The 16,317-nt window shown below is 42.5% G+C and overlaps 1 protein-coding gene across 1 annotated transcript in view; it reads right to left on the bottom strand.

The window, feature by feature from the left end:
* Positions 1-16,317, bottom strand: part of LOC136879165 (RYamide receptor) — a 258,716-nt gene that overhangs the window by 28,861 nt on the left and 213,538 nt on the right. Inside the window, exon 5 of the mRNA XM_067152925.2 lies at positions 1,330-1,534. Coding sequence (XP_067009026.2) covers positions 1,330-1,534 — 205 coding nt within the window. The remainder of the gene's footprint in view (positions 1-1,329; positions 1,535-16,317) is intronic.

Raw genomic sequence — 16,317 nt, 5'->3', positions numbered from 1 at the left:
CAAGCTACAGTAACTGCTAACACGTCCGATAAGAAGGTTGGTGTGGTATCCCGTCGTGTTGTTTGTGTACAGAGCGGGTTAGGCTCCATGGTGCGCCAATTGGATGTTCATTTCAAATTAGAGATACGTGCAACTATCAGATTTCTATGGGCAAAACGGCTCAATCGCACGGACATTCATCGCGAAATCACTGCTGTATATGGTGAGCGTGCAATTTATCGCCAAGTATTGTAAACTGGAGTAAGCAATTTGACGCCGGACGCACGGATCTCACGAACGAATATCGCGAAGGCAGGCCCGCAACGTCCAGTACCGTTGCGAATGTTGACCGTGTGGGGAGGATCATTAGAGATATTTGGCACATAACACTGCGGGAAACTGCCAGCGTGCTGAACATTTCGTATGGCAGTGTGTTCTCCATTGTTCTTCAGCACCTTGGATTTCGTAAACTGTGTCAAAGATGGGCCCCACGTCTGCCCACCAGTGTTCACAAGGGACAACATTTGCAATCGTCACTGGAGTTTTTGCAACGGTACTCTGTGGAGAACAACGAGTTTCTGCGGCGAATCATCACAGGGGATGAAACGCGGGTCCACCACTTCAACCCCGAAACAAAGAGAACATCGATGGAATGGCGAACACCACATCACCACAATGAAAGAAGGCCAAGATCCAACCTTCAGCAGGAAAGGTAATGGCGACAGTGTTCTTTGACATAGAGGGTGTGGTGCACGTGGAATTGATGCGTTAAAACTTTCGCAATTAAAGAAAAGCGGCGGGGAAAATTGAGCGCCGGTGTGATTTTGTTGCACGATAACGCAAGACCTCACACGGCCCGCCAACCGTCCGAACTGCTGCAGCGATTCAAGTGGAAGGTATGGTAACATCCTCCATACAGCCCAGATTTAGCGACATGCGATTATCATGTGTTCGGTAAGCTGAAAAAAGATCTCGGTGGACGATGATTCGGAAACGAAGAGGAGCTTAAAGCAGCTGTGTCCAGGTAGTTACATAGCGCTGCAGGTGATGTCTACGCATCCGAAATCGAAAAGTTGGTTGACCGTTCCGAGAAATGTTTGCAGTCTCTTGCGGACTATGTGGAAAAGTGACCTTGCATTGTATGTTGTCATAGCAGTGTTGCCTATATGTTTCATAAATGGCCATAACTTGGAAGTGTAACTTACTTTTTGATTCGCCCTTATCTATATATATAGATTTGAATGACTATTGTTCTTCTTTCAACTTGATTTAGACATTTTTAAACAAAACACAACCATTCCTTGGCAGATACGCAGAAATTTAACATCCAATTGTATAGAATGAAGATACCTTTTTCTTAGATCGAAGCTGTGCCAGATCGCGGTTAGGATCCGCGTTCCCAGGTGAAATTCGAAACCACATCCTGATCACAATGGATGTATAGGTGAAGCTAATAACTAAGAGTGGCAGAGCGAACGTAACGCTGAACACAGCCACGGTATACACTTTGCTGTAGACAGGGGAATCCCATCGTTCCTCACAGGACCAGTGCACTCTGAAACAAGAAGCAGCTGTTAAAGTACAGACGATGTTAATGTTCAAATTTAATTATATTATCTATTATGTAGTTAAACTTTGTCCTTGTGGTAATCCAGAATGTCCGTAAAGTCGTTGATTTTCTCAATAAATACATATCGGCAAGTCAACAAGTATCAGCAATTTTGCTCTAATTGTCTTTAGGTTGGCTCTATGGCGTTGTGTGCTCACCGGCCGCTAGATGGCACCGTTGTCTACGTCTGTGGTAGGTTTCAGCGTCATCAGATCAGTATAGTTTGCGCTCACGCGGCATAAAAATGACCGCACCACTCTCTGTTTGCACCAAGGAAGGACAGCGATCCATAATCCTTTTCTTGTGGTCTGAGGGAGTACCAGGAGTGGAAATTCATAGAAGACTTTCAGCACAAAACGGGGACAATGTTTTGCCATAGCGAAGTTTTACCAGTGGAGTGAAGAGTTCAAAAGGGTTCACACGAGCGTGAAGGATGAGGAAAGTTCTGGGCGTCCATCTACAGCAGTAACTGATGCCAATATTGAACAAGTGCATGTATGATTGTTAATAAGAGACGAGTGACTGTTGATGACATAAATTTCGTGTGGCTATTTCTAGCCGAGTGCAGCCCTTGTAAGGCAGACCCTCCGATGAGGGTCGGAGGCATCTGCCATGTGTAGATGACTGCGTGTTATTGTGGTGGAGGATAGTGTTACGTGTGGTGTATGAGTTGCAGGGATGTAGGGGACAGCACAAACACCCAGCCCCCAGGCCACTGGAATTAACCAATGAAGGTTAAAATCCCCGACCCGGCCGGGAATCGAACCCGGGACCCTCTGAACCGAAGGCCAGTACGCTGACCATTCAGCCAACGAGTCTGATTGTTGATGACATGTCAAACTATAAGCACATTACCCATGGTTCTGGATGTGAAATGATGCATAATAGGTTTAACTTTCACAAAGTCTGTTCGAGATGGGTTCCAAACCAACTCAATGAAGAGCAGAAGCGAAATCGTGTGAGAATCTGTCAGCACCTGCTGGACCGTCATGCTAACGAAGGTGAAACATTTCTGAAACGGACCATCACTGAAGATGAAATATGGATTCACCACTTCGAACCAGACAGCAAATGTCAGAGCATGGAACGGAAACATCCGCTATGGCAAAACAATGTCCCCACATTATACTGAAAGTCTTCTATGAATTTCTGCTCCTGGTACACCCTCAGACCACAAAGAACGTATTACGGAGTGCTGTTCTTGCTTGGTGCAAAGAGAGAGTGGCGTGGCCATCTTTACGTCGTAACAACGCAAGCTGTACGGATCTGATAGAGCTGAAACCTATCACAGACGTAGACAGCGGTGCCATCTAGCGGCCGGTGAGCACACAACGCCACAGAGCCAACCTAAAGAAAATTAGAACAATATTGCAGATACTTATTGACTTACCCTCGTATAATATATGCACTACATCACATACGAAAGCTCAGATCACGGATTAAATTGTGGCTGCGGGAAATGCCTGTTATGGCTACTTATGAAATGGCATAAGCATTAGGAGATGCAAAGACCGGTGCAAAATTAAAGGAAAGATCATCAAGGTAATAAAATTTCATCGCTGTGGGAGTAATACCGCGTATCTGACAACTTACTTCCTATCCATTACTTTCCTCAAGGGAAGACTTGACTGAAATGTTGGGATATTGATACTTTCTCTTCCAAATCCCCAAATCAGTTTTTTCTGTAACGCCATTTTTAAAGCTCTAAAGCTAAGGCAGTAAATACAGTTGCAGCATGCAGCAAAAACTGTACCACGGCAATTGCTGCCGCTGGATGCCACACTGCGCCAGCAAATGCCGTTGTAGCACAGTTACTGCAGAGCAAGCAATCTGTTGTTCCCGAAGATCTAGTTCAGTTATGAATCTTGCAGCGAATGTTGCTTTATTCCGTGTGACTTGTACGAATGAGGCGGCGTTGACCAAAAACGGAAAAGTGGTGGATTCATCCTATTATCAGTAAAAGGTCAAAGAAGGGTAAATTTGCCCTTATTCGTGAGAGCCTGAAACTTTACCCAGACAGACTTTTTAAATAATACCGGATGTCACTGAACTCTTTTCACGATCTATTGTCAGTTATGAGTGGCGAAATGTCATCGTTGATGTTCATTGTACATTCTTGTACTGCGAAATAAACTTGTAACTTTCCTCATCAGGAAACGAGATGCCCACTTTCAATTATTGCGGGGCGGGAGGGGGGGGGGCGAGCTTCTTAGCACCGCTACTGCGCGTATTGTACAAACATGGGTACTCCTCCACTTCCAGAAATGGACTATCGTTATATACGTAATGAACGAAAATGAAATACGCAGTAAATACCGTCTCTTGTGGCCACTATCCAACAGCTTATGCAGTGAAAGAAATGGGCTCTGGTCTATGCCTTCAACAGCAAGACCTTGAACTGTTTCAGGCGAACTGCATTCAAGTGTGGCCCATCACACAAGGTGCACATATTTTCTCCTGTATTTGCTGCCGACTTCTAACAGCAGTAACTGCTCGTGTGGCCGTAGCCTAAATGCCGGATTTACACGGTAGAGGTTCGCCATATATAGCTCATAAACCTTTCCTTCACGCTGCCAACCAAAATTGCTTTCAAAGTGCTTTCGGATCACCATTTCAATAATTCCGCTGGAATATATTTACCTTGTAGAACGCTTACGCTATGCGTGAGAGGAATAAGACATCTGAATGAGAAGTTTATAGACCAGGTCAGTTTTAAAGCAAGTATGTTCCTTAAAACTTCCGTTTTTTATCCACCTTTAATTTTCTTCAGCTCTTTGCCATGCATAAAATGCTCCTGGCGACAAAGTTTTATCAGATTCACTGGAAATTTTCAGAGAATGTTTGAATATGTGCAGAAATTAAGAGTAGTTTTTATCAGCTGAATATTACCTTCATATTTTTACTCCTGAAAAAGCACAAAACTAGATTTTTGTCTACTGAAAGAATAATGAGGAAGTGAAAAAGTTATATCTCCAATAGTTTATACCTAACTGCAAAACCTGGAGTTGTTCTTAAATATAGGATTATTTTTGACAAGTTTACCAAATTATAGCCCGAAAAAACTGTGCTGCAAGGAGCATTTTCCATGCAACGTACAAAAATAAAAATTATTTGTCAACCAGCAAATGTACCCGTGCTTCGATACGGTATTCCATATTATTTTCTGCGGGTCTCGTGTTCTGCATTGAGTGACCGACAGACCGGCAACGAACCTACAGGATACCATGGCAACGTCTCTGACTGCTTGCCAGCAGCGAAGTAACGTATTGCCATTTTCCTCATTGTTCCTGTAACCTCGTGGTTGATCCTTGGGTAGAAAGCAAGAAACGTCATTCGACCATTCTGCGGGATATTGGCATTATACCGTTGGAGGTTACAATTGTCCTCAATTTTGTTATGTACATAATTTCGCTTACTTTTCAAAACTCAATTCAGAGTATGAAACCCGCAGAATGCAGTAATTTTCTCCGGCATTTGAAGAGTAAGCGAAATTAGGCTCATAACAAAAATTGTTTAAAATGAAGGGACATTTCACATTTAGTCCATGGAATTTACAGAAAATAATAGTGTAAGAGGAAATGGAAGAAAATTAATTTGATTTTCCTATAAAACACCCTATATTCAGAGATGTTTAAAAAATATGCATACCATAACCTTCCTCGCGATGAGTATACTGTAAATATGAGGTTTGGTCGAGATCTATTCAGCCGTTTCGCCTTGATGGTGGAACAAACAGAGAGACATGAAAAATAAAAACCACAGACACGGTCTTGAGTTGAACTAAAATGGATAAATATCTGAAAAAATGGCAAAACAAAGGAGAATAAAAACAGCCGATTCCCTATAAGTTTATTTATATAGATAACTTTGCAACCAATTAACTAATCAACTCCAAATTTTGTGTGGTACTATATCCTATTAATATTTGCTTGTTTTAAATTTGTTTCAATAAGTGGAAAATTGTAGAAGCTCAAAATGTCAGTCATGACTCCCCTTAAGACCGTTCACGTCTCCCAGTCACATATGGATTTGCAGTCCATAAGAACAACTTTGTTGTGTTAATTTTCCTATGCTCCCTTGTAAAGGAAAATGAACCTTAAGATCATTGTACCTTAGGAGTGCCTAAATACGCCATTCAAACAAAACTTACATTCCTACAATACGCTACGGTGAGGATAATTTCCCTTTACACGTATGAATAGGACAACGAACACAACGAAAACTGTTCTGATGTACTGCAAATCCATACGTAGCTGGGAGGTGTGACTGGCCTTAGGGAAAATAATGGACAGGAAGAGCGGTAATCCTCCCACAGTGATTTCCTAATGACAAATACAGTAGAGACAATACGCGACACTCTGCGAGGTACAGCGATTAGAGCTCTATCTAGCGGAGTGACCTGAGAGTTACTGATTCTGTCATAAGAGCACGTATATTTGTGTGTGAAGTTTTTGGGGTTATTTATGCGTTTGCATTAAGTTGACGTAAGAAAATAGTAGCGTGTGTCATTCCTTTATATTTCCTGTCAATATGAGCAATATGAGTGGAAAGATATGTGCTGCATTTGGCTGCAATAACTATGAAGTGTAGAAGGATTCACGGTCTTTCTTCCGTTTCCCTCGTGACAAGAAAATGTAAGTAAATACTGTGTTTGCATATATACTCTTCGAGTTACAAAGATGTTTTATAGAAGGCCTACTTCCTAAACTTCTGACCTGCGCGACCCATATTTTAACTGGCTTAAAATATAATAAGCGTATTTTATTTCATTAGTGCAGCAGTTAACCTTCAATACCGATGTGTTGTTGTAGGTGTGATATGTGGGTTTTGATTTAATTCAGGAAAATGCATATGCATATGTATGTGGCTGGTTGTCTTCCAAGTTACCCCATTTGGAATGACGTAATGCGTTGTCAAGCACTGAAGAAAATATGGGTGATTCAAGAAATGTGATGATGATGATGATGATGATGATGCAAATTTGCTTTACCCTGATGTAATGGCAAGTATTGCTTATAGGGAAATTTCAATTTTTCTGCGGCTAAATTTATAGATTTTCTTTCTGTTAGAAGGCTTCAAGTTAAAAGGAAAATTGTCCAGCTCTTAAATGTAAATTCAGTGAATCATGTGTGTAAGGAATGTGCCGATATTTTTATTGACAAGTGTGCTAATGTGATGTACAATGCTATTAAATGAGAAAAAATACAAAGCTAGCCGTGAAAGTTCAGGCAGGTATGCTAAAGCTAAAAAAGTAATGCATAAATGAAAGATCAAGCCCTTTCACTGCAGTCCATTTCACATCTAGATTATGTGTCAAATTTCAGTCTTTAAATAATAACCTGTTAAGTAATTCTTCATTCATGTATCAAGAATTGCTTTACCAACTTTGAGGTTAATATTTTAGCAACACTTTCTTTCTAGACGTAATTTATCCATTTCCGTATTGTACCCGACGTAGTCAGTCTGCGAACACGAGACACCCCAGGGGTGCTCAGTTCGATGGCTGTAGGCTTATAAAATAAATGAATGTGGCAGGATTAACATAGGGTTCATCGAATAAGCACGTTCCAGGTATAGAACAAATGTGACACTTTTATTTAAAATAAATGAAATATTGGCCATCCTGAAGTCTGTGATTATGACTATGATCACTACGTTATGTAATTTAATATGGCTCTTGATGTAACAAACCTAAGTACAAACAAATGGGATGGTACACGGCAGTTGTTTCCCTAATATTCTAACAGAGTATTTTACATTGTTAATTTTTTTATCGTCTTTAAAGTCATTAAATTATTTATATAAAGTTGAATCAAAAATTGTCATTCAGAAAAATGAGGTCTGGGCCAAGCCTTCGTCGACAATCTGGAAAAAATGTAGTAATTGTAAGAACGAGTATAATAAAGAAATATCCAAGATTCAATAAGTTAACAATTATAGCAAAAATAAAATTTACATTCGTTATCTTATCAATTCTGTAGTTGTAAAATGAAAAGTTGAATTTGCCTTGGTTTTCTCTAAGTTAATCCGAGACGTCGGATATACCTGTTCACGTCGTCTCACATCTCTTTTCGTGAGAATTAATACTGAACTTTAAGCATCTGATCAATAATTAAACAAAATAAAACGCCTTCTGAGCTTACGAACATAAGTAAATGGGGAGAATATCATCCATGTGGAAATCCCGTCCACTATCCATCGATAATATCAAAGTGTCACACATTTTCAGAACAGAACACATAGAAAATAATTCTCTAACTACTAGCAAATTACTACATCTACAGCTAACTACGGAAATTATCAAGAAGACTGTGATTACCAAGAAGAAAATATCTACACTATTTGCATGTCGACGAGTGTCGATCAACCATATTACTCTCCTGTTAACAGATTTATCACGTTCTAGCAAGATTGAGTTACCTCATGAGAGCGAAAAATTGCATCAACGAATGAACTTGCATAGTCACGAATCAAATATTATTTAGATATTTCATCGAAGACCTGTTCTTCGGACCTAAGGCCTTCACGAACATTCACCTATACCTTCAACTTGAAATTATTGAATTACTTGAGAAAAGTTGGGATATTCCCACGAATTAAGAAGTACATCGATTAACATGGACTTTCATTTTCTTCATCTGAAGACACTAATATTAGACTACACTGCATTCATCTCGAATAATCATTAACATGTGAAAAGCTCAGTTTCACGAAGATTCATATCATGCGCAATTATTCCATATACTCTACACGTACAGTGTACCACAATTACGACCCTAAATTGTCACATCCTAATCTCAAATATGTGTAGCCACGAAATATCGGGACCTACCATCGTTCTACAAATACATAATATCCACTTAAATGTGTCTCGATGATTAATTACTCCAATTAATTGTCACATGCCCCAATGCACATATTCTCATTAAATTCGTACATAGAATTCGGACTCAATATCCCGATGACACGTTATCTCAAACACGAGGTACAAGTAGAAGTTCCATTACAAGGAAAATATTGAAAATATTGACAAAATATCCTATCATTAAATCCATCGGACATAAATTAACTCATATTCGTGACGAAATTCACTCAATAAGCAAAGATGGTGTCGATAACACATGGATAACTCTATCAGAATCCTCACTGTCAAATTCATGGCCACATGGTCATTAAGCAACCGCATGTGTCAGTTTTACGACATATTCGAGCAAATATACAACCAAAAAAATGTGTCAAAATAGCTTACTAAGAAGAAAGAAAGAATAGAACAAAACTATATAGAACAGATATAAATGAGACGTAATTGACTTAACTTAAGGAGAAATCTTCACGTCTGGAAGTCTGGATTCTCAATCAGCCATGCTAGGATGAAAGAATCTGCATCCCGACGCTGCCGACGGTGGTCGAAGGTTTAGAACTTCATGGTGAGGCGCTGGTAATCCATAATGCGAAGTTCCGTCCTCTTCTGGAAATGATCACGTCCAAGTCTTCCGCGTCCACTCGTGAGAAAGTTAAGGGATTAATATCTGCACATTCGACGTCTGATCACAGCACTGTTCTAAGTTGTATACAATTATCATAAGTGTAGAGCACAGGAGTGAAGCCACTGTTCCTGACGACAGTATTCACGATGTTCCACGTTGAAAATCTTGCTGTCAAGGGCTCTGAGCGACTGAAGGTGATAGTCCAGGAACACGTCCGTATGTGTGTGAGAGTGAGTACTCTTATCACATGACTTAAATATCGTGTCTGGTGCACATGCACGGAAGTAAAGTCAATTTAGATACTAAATTCTTCTACCGTATGAATATACAACTTTATCACCATTTTGGCCAAAAGGTCATGTAAATTATTTCAAAAATTTTAGTTTTATATCCTCTAAATGTGCTATTATTTATCCAGTTGATTTTAATTTAATCCTTGAGCCTTCCGTAAATATGCATGTCACGCCACCAAAGATATTATAAGTATTTCATTCATATCGTTCCTCGCAATGACAAGTGACACGCGCTAGCATCTTTCTTTCTCTCGCCAACCTTCATTTTTTTTTCTGTTAGCCAACCGGCCGCCCTCTTCACGTAAAAAAACTTGTTCTCGTCCTCGCCCAAGGTCGCGCACACCCCATCTCGCCGACAAGCGAACACAAGCCACACCAACACCTGTCTAGTCAGCTGTGACCTCACGGTCACAGTATATACATTTCCATTGATATTTGAATTTAGCGCGAATTTTCAGGTCACGCCACTAGAAGTGCCACTTGCGAATTGTCTCCAATTTTAACAAGGATAAATCAGGAAGTGTCGCGTATTGTCTCTACTATATTTGCTAATGACCATGTAATTATTGCACTTCCAGCCTCGCCGAAGTAAACATTGCAACAACTGTGGAGAGATGTGGCGTGAAGATTAATGTTTCAAACGCCAAGTGAATGATGGTTGAACATTCAGTCTTGAAGTTTCAGTTGGCTAGAACACAGAACAGAACTACTAGCCGTGATCATCTCACTGATGATGGCAAATAGGCTACGGACGTGAAGTGCCGCATTGTGCAAGCCAAGGCTGCATTTACGCAGAATCGCATACTATTGAGCACCAGTGTGTATGGAACGCTGCATTGTATGCTACAGAAACCAGGCGCTTTAAAAGGCAGAAATTGACCTATGGAAGCATTTGAGATGTGGTGCTCCCGTATGATGATGGAAATATCGTGGAAGGATAAGGTTTCTAGCTCCAAGTTCCTTCAGAATGTAAACCAGAGAAGATGCTACACCTCATATGCTAACGGCGTTTGTCCTAGTGGAGATACATGCGATGCACCATTCAGAATTTTTACAGACAATGGAGCAACAGTTTCAGATACCATGTGGATGATCGAGATACAGCTTTATCGAGTAAGTAGTGAATGACATAGGAGCGGTCTGGTATGCGACCACCGAGTAAGTTGGCCGTGCGGTCAGAGTCGTGGAGCTATGAGCTTGCATTGGGGAGATAGGGGGGTCGAACCCCACTGTCGACAGCTCTAAAGATAGTTTTCCATGGTTTCCCATTTTCACATCAGGCAAATGCTGGGGCAGTATCTTAATTAAGGCTATGGCCGTTTCCTTTACGCTCCTAGCCCTTTTCTGTCTCATTGTCATCATAAGACCTATCTCTGTCGGTGCGACGTAAAGCAACTTGTAAAGTAAAATAGAAAATTCTACGTGACCCTGAAAACAATTGCGAAGGACAGCTGGAAATAGAGAAACTTCATGGCATCTGACTAGTCCGAGGACTGATTACTTCTTCTTCTTCTTCTTCTTTTCCTGCCGCTTTTTCCCACACCTGTGGGGTCGCGGGTGCGAACTGCGTCGCACATGTGGATTTGGCCCTGTTTTTACGGCCGGATGCCCTTCCTGACGCCAACCCTCTATGGAGGGATGTAAGCACTATTGCGTGTTTTCTGTGGTGGTTGGTAGTGTAGTGTGTTGTCTGAATATGATGAGGAGAGTGTTGGGACGGACATATACACCCAGTCCCCGAGCCAGAAGAATTAATCAGAAGCGATTAAAATCCCCGACCCGGCCGGGAATCGAACCCGGGACCCTCTGAACCGAAGGCCAGTACGCTGACCATTCAGCCAACGAGTCGGACCCGAGGACTGATTACTACTACTACTAAAATGTTTCCATTCCTCCCCTGAAGGGGAAGGCGGGCCCTTTAGACGGTGACGCCATTTCTCAGGCCGGCAGATTTGTTACGGTGAAGGAGATTTGCGGAGAAGGTGAGAGGTTTGTCGGCCGTGGCCTAAACTAGGAACCGTCCCGGCATTCCCCTTAGTGCAGAAGAATGGAAAACCACGGAAACCCATTCTCAGGACAGCTAAAGCTGGGAAGCAGTCCCTCTCCGTCTCCCAAATGCAGAGACAAAGCCATGGCCACCCCTCCTCTGCTCGGTTGGTCGGTCGGAGTGCAGAGCCGTCGGACCAGTCGAAGCCCACTCTGCATCCGCCGACCGACTGATTACTTATGATATTGTTGCTGATGATGAGTCATGATAGTACTTGGACAGGTAGAACTGGAAACTTGAAAGAGATAACCTTAGCACAACTAAGGGGAAATAATTAAAGACTCAGCTGGGGGTCCCGAGTTCACCGTTCCACGTTCGCAAGTGGCGAGTCCCGGAGTAAAAATAATCCACAGCCTGTTTCCAGTCATCCGACAGGGTCAGGAATGGAATGCATGAAGCCCCACCTAGCGACGAGGATAGGAATTGTGCCGGCTGCCGAAGCCTATCGCACTCTTCTGGGGCAATGATTAATGAATGACAGATGAAATGGTATTGGAGAGTGTTGCTGGAATGAAATACGGCAGGGAAAACCAGAGTATCCAGAGAAAAGCCTGCCCCGTCTCCGCTTTGTCCAGCACAAACCTCACACGAAATGACCGGGATTTGAAGCACGGAACCCAGCGGTGAGAGGCCGGCGCGCTGGTGCCTGAGCAACGGAGGCTCGAGTCCCGGAGTGATATTATGTATTCAATTCCATTCTAGTCCGCCTCTGTGGTGCAGTGGTTAGCGTGATTAGCTGCCATCCCCGGAGGCCCGGGTTCGATTCCCGGCTCTGCCACGAAATTTGAAAAGTGGTACGAGGGCTGGAACGGGGTCCACTCAGCCTCGGGAGGTCAACTGAGTAGAGGTGGGTTCGATTCCCACCTCAGCCATCCTGGAAGTGGTTTTCCGTGGTTTCCCACTTCTCCTCCAGGCGAATGCCGGGATGGTACCTAACTTAAGGCCACGGCCGCTTCCTTCCCTCTTCCTTGCCTATCCCTTCCAATCTCCCCATCCCTCCAGAAGGCCCCTGTTCAGCATAGCACGTGAGGCCGCCTGGGCGAGGTACTGGTCATACCCCTCAGTTGTATCCCCCGACCAAGAGTCTGAAGCTCCAGGACACTGCCCTTGAGGCGGTAGAGGTGGGATCCCTCACTAAGTCCGAGGGAAAAACCGAACCTGGAGGGTAAACAGATGATGATGATGATGAATTCCATTCTCTGTTTTGTTTACTTACTCTAATTTTACACCGGTTCTGTCCCTCAAAACAGTCTCACTTTTCAGTCAAAAGGGGGAAATCGTACTTTTAAAAGTTACTAAACTCACCCCGAGGAACGTTTTTTCTGAAAAATACTCGTATGCATTCTCCATCTGCTAGCATCACACTCTACAACAACTCTCCATCGAGGGAGTTGGCGTGCGGTCAGGGGTGCGCAGTTGTGAGCTTACAATCGGGAGATAGTGGGTTCGAATCCCATTGTCGGCAGCCCTGAAAATGGTTTTCTGTGGTTTCCTATTTTCACACCAGGAAAATGCTGGGGCTGTACCTTAATTAAGGCGACGGCCATATTTTTCTCAGTCTTAGCCCTTTCCTATCCCATAGTCTCTGTAAGTGGTATCTGTGTCGGTGCGATGCAAAGTCAACTTGTAAAAAGAAAAAAACACTCTCCAACTAGCAAGTAAAAATTGTAGCTCCACCTTCAACTCAAGAAGCAGTAGTTTTTCCTCGGAGGACACAGCGAATTGAACGAAAAGAATGAATTGCACCACGGAAAGGCCACACTACAATCTTGATGACGTCATGACCAATAGCGACGTGTCGTTACTGCACATCGATTTGGAACACTGCCAGGCAGACGGACCGCCGCCACGGAAAGCTGCTACAGATTCCGATTTTAATCAGCTAGGAAAATATAGGAGCAGATAAAGATCAATTATGACACTTATTGAAAATTAATTGAATTGGTTTAAAAGGATATAACTCGTATTTTAGACCAATTTGCTTTTTTTCTCATCCCATACTTCTCGGCTTTTACATAGTTATCGACTGCTCTCAAACGGGGATTTGTCTTTCTTCTGACTTGGGGTGTAATAAATGTCAAACTTTGGTTCCTTCCCGAATGGGTAGATGTCAGTGAGAATTGTTCACATTGGTAATTAAAATAAGGTCCAATTACTATTGTACCATACTATTGACTCAAAGAATGCGATTACTACAAAAATTAAGAGAGTGATTGTTTGTTTTCTCCAAAGCTGATGACTGTGTTCGATTATTATACGAGGGCAAGTCATTAAGCATCTTCAATGTTGCTCTAATTGTCTTTAGGTTGGCTCTATGGCGTCGTGTGTTCACCCGCTGCTAGGTGGCACCGTTGTCTACCTCTGTGATAGGTTTCAGCGTTATCAGATCAGTACAGCTTGCGTTGCTGTGACGTAACATGCTGCACCACTCTCTGTTTGCACCAAGGAATAACAACGTTCCGTAATCAGGTTTTTGTGGAGTGAAATTCATAGAGGGAAACCGTCACTCGTCTGTTATTCACGACCATATCACGCACTTGTTCAATATTGGCATCAGTTACGGCTGCAGATGGCCACCCGGATCTTTCCTCATACTTCATGCTCGTGCGACCCCTTTTGAACTATACAATCCACTGGTAAACGCTTCGCTGTGGCAAAACATTGTCCTCGTATTGTTCTGAAAGACTTCTACGAATGTCCGCTCCTGGTACACCCTCAGACAACAAAAAACGCATTACAGAGCGGTGTTCTTCCTTGGTCCAACCAGAGAGTGGCGCAGCCATTTTTACGTCGCAACAGCGCAAGCTGTACTGACCTGATAACGCTGAAACCTACCGCAGATGTAGACAACGGTGCCGTCTAGCACCTGGTGAGTACGCAACGCCATAAAGCCAACCTAAAGACAATTAGAGCAAAATTTTAGATACTTAAAGAAAGAATGGCTAAGGAGTTCAAGTGTAGGAACTGCGGGTGTGGCCAGGCATTAAAGAGTATAAGGGAGGAGTTGGAGAGTTTGAGGGAAATAATTAGGACTCTCTCAATAGACAGGAAAGAAGGTAGGCCTCCCTCAAACAATGTATGGAATACAGTAGGTATGAAAGAGGGATGGGAAGGGAAGGGGGCATTGTAGCAGACAGGTGGTCGAATGTTCTATGCGGAAGGAGATTGTAGGCTAAGGGCTCTAGTCACGATCAGAATTCAGGACAGGTGTCTTTGAGAAATCGGTACGAGTCACTGCAGGTAGAACAACAGAAGGAAGATAAGGAACAGGGATCTCTTGCTGAGAAGTGTAGTAGGGCAAGGAAAATGCAGAGTTAGAAGATAGGAAAAGACAGGTTGAACAGGGTCATGGGAGGGGTTGAGTGGCGAAGAAAAGGGAGGAGGAAGTGACTTCAGCGGCTGTCAAGAAAGATAGGGCTGACCAAGTGTTGAGGGAGATCAAATGAGTTGGGTAGGGTTGAGACTCTGGTCATGGGAGATTCCATTGTTGGACAGGTGAGGAAAGTGTGTGGAGAGGAAAGTGAACCAGGGCAGAATGTTATCCAGGAATTAGGATGAGGCAGATGTTGAAGAAAGTAGAAGAGAAGGAGGATAGAAAGGAGAAGACGGTAGTGTTTCACGTTGGTACCAACAACGTAAGGCAAGCAGGTATAAGTACCAACATATTTGGGGTTGTGTGGGATCTGGTAAATGCAGCACGGGTGAGTTTAAGGAAGAGGAGATTGTTACCAGTGGAATACTGTGTAGAAGGGATACTGACTGGAAGGTGATTGGGGATTTAAATGAGACTATAGAGTGGGTATGTGGGAAACTGGGACTGAGAGTTCCAGATCCGAATGGGTGGGTACAAAATAGGGATCTACGCTCATCTAGGCCTTGACTTAAACCACAGTGGTACTTACAAGTTAGGAAATTTGCTTAGAAGGGTTATAGGGGGGTACATTCAGGGAAACGTGGGAGGGGGGGTTTAGGGAAGGGTGATAAGCGTACAGGGATCTATAAATCAAGTAGGAATGACATAAAAATGTTAGTGTTGAACTGTAGAAGCATTGTAAAGAAAGGAATAGAATTAAGTAATTTAATAGGTATATGCTTTCCAGATATTGTAATAGGAGTTGAATTATGGCTGAGAAATGATATAACGGATGCAGAAATTTTCTCACGGAACCGGAGTGTGTATCCTAGAGATAGGATAGGAATGGTAGGTGGGGTAGTATTCATTCTGGTGAAAGGAGAATTTGTAAGCTACAAAAAAGTTGAAGTTGACAAATATGAAATTCTAGGTGTAAGGCTCATTTCTAAAGATAATAGGCAACTTGATGTCTTTGGAGTGTACAGACCGGGACGCTGATTCAGAATTATTTGATAAGATAATTAGCTATGTGGGAAACGGCATAGAAAGGAATGTTAAATTAGCGGGAGATCTCAATTTACGCAGTGCCAATTGGGAAGATAATGCGAAGGACAGGAAGCATGGCCAGCAAATGGCAAATAAATTAATATGAGAAGGACGGATGATTCAGAAAGTGATGGAATCAACTAGAGGGCAAAATATTATGGACGTGGTCCTGGTAAAACAGGATGAGCTCTATACAGAAACCGAAGTAATAGATGGCATTCGTGATCACGGAGCTGTTCATGTTGTAGTTAAAAATAAATGTGATAGAAAGGAAGGTTTTAAAAGTAGGGCCAATATGCTGTACCATATAGCTGATAAAGCAGGCATGAGGGAGTTTTAAAAAAGTAACTATGATCGGTGGACAACGATAAGTAAAAATTTAACAGACTCTGGGATGGATTTAAAGTAATTGCTGAGGAATGTGAAAACAGGTTTGTACCTTTAAATGTTGTAAGGATTGGTAAAGACCCACTTTATTATAACAGAGCAATGAAGAGACCAAG

Source organism: Anabrus simplex, chromosome 8, assembly GCF_040414725.1.
Source record: "Anabrus simplex isolate iqAnaSimp1 chromosome 8, ASM4041472v1, whole genome shotgun sequence".
Taxonomy (NCBI): domain Eukaryota; kingdom Metazoa; phylum Arthropoda; class Insecta; order Orthoptera; family Tettigoniidae; genus Anabrus; species Anabrus simplex.
Note: the sequence above shows the minus strand (reverse complement) of the source record. Positions and strands in the feature narration are given on the sequence as shown.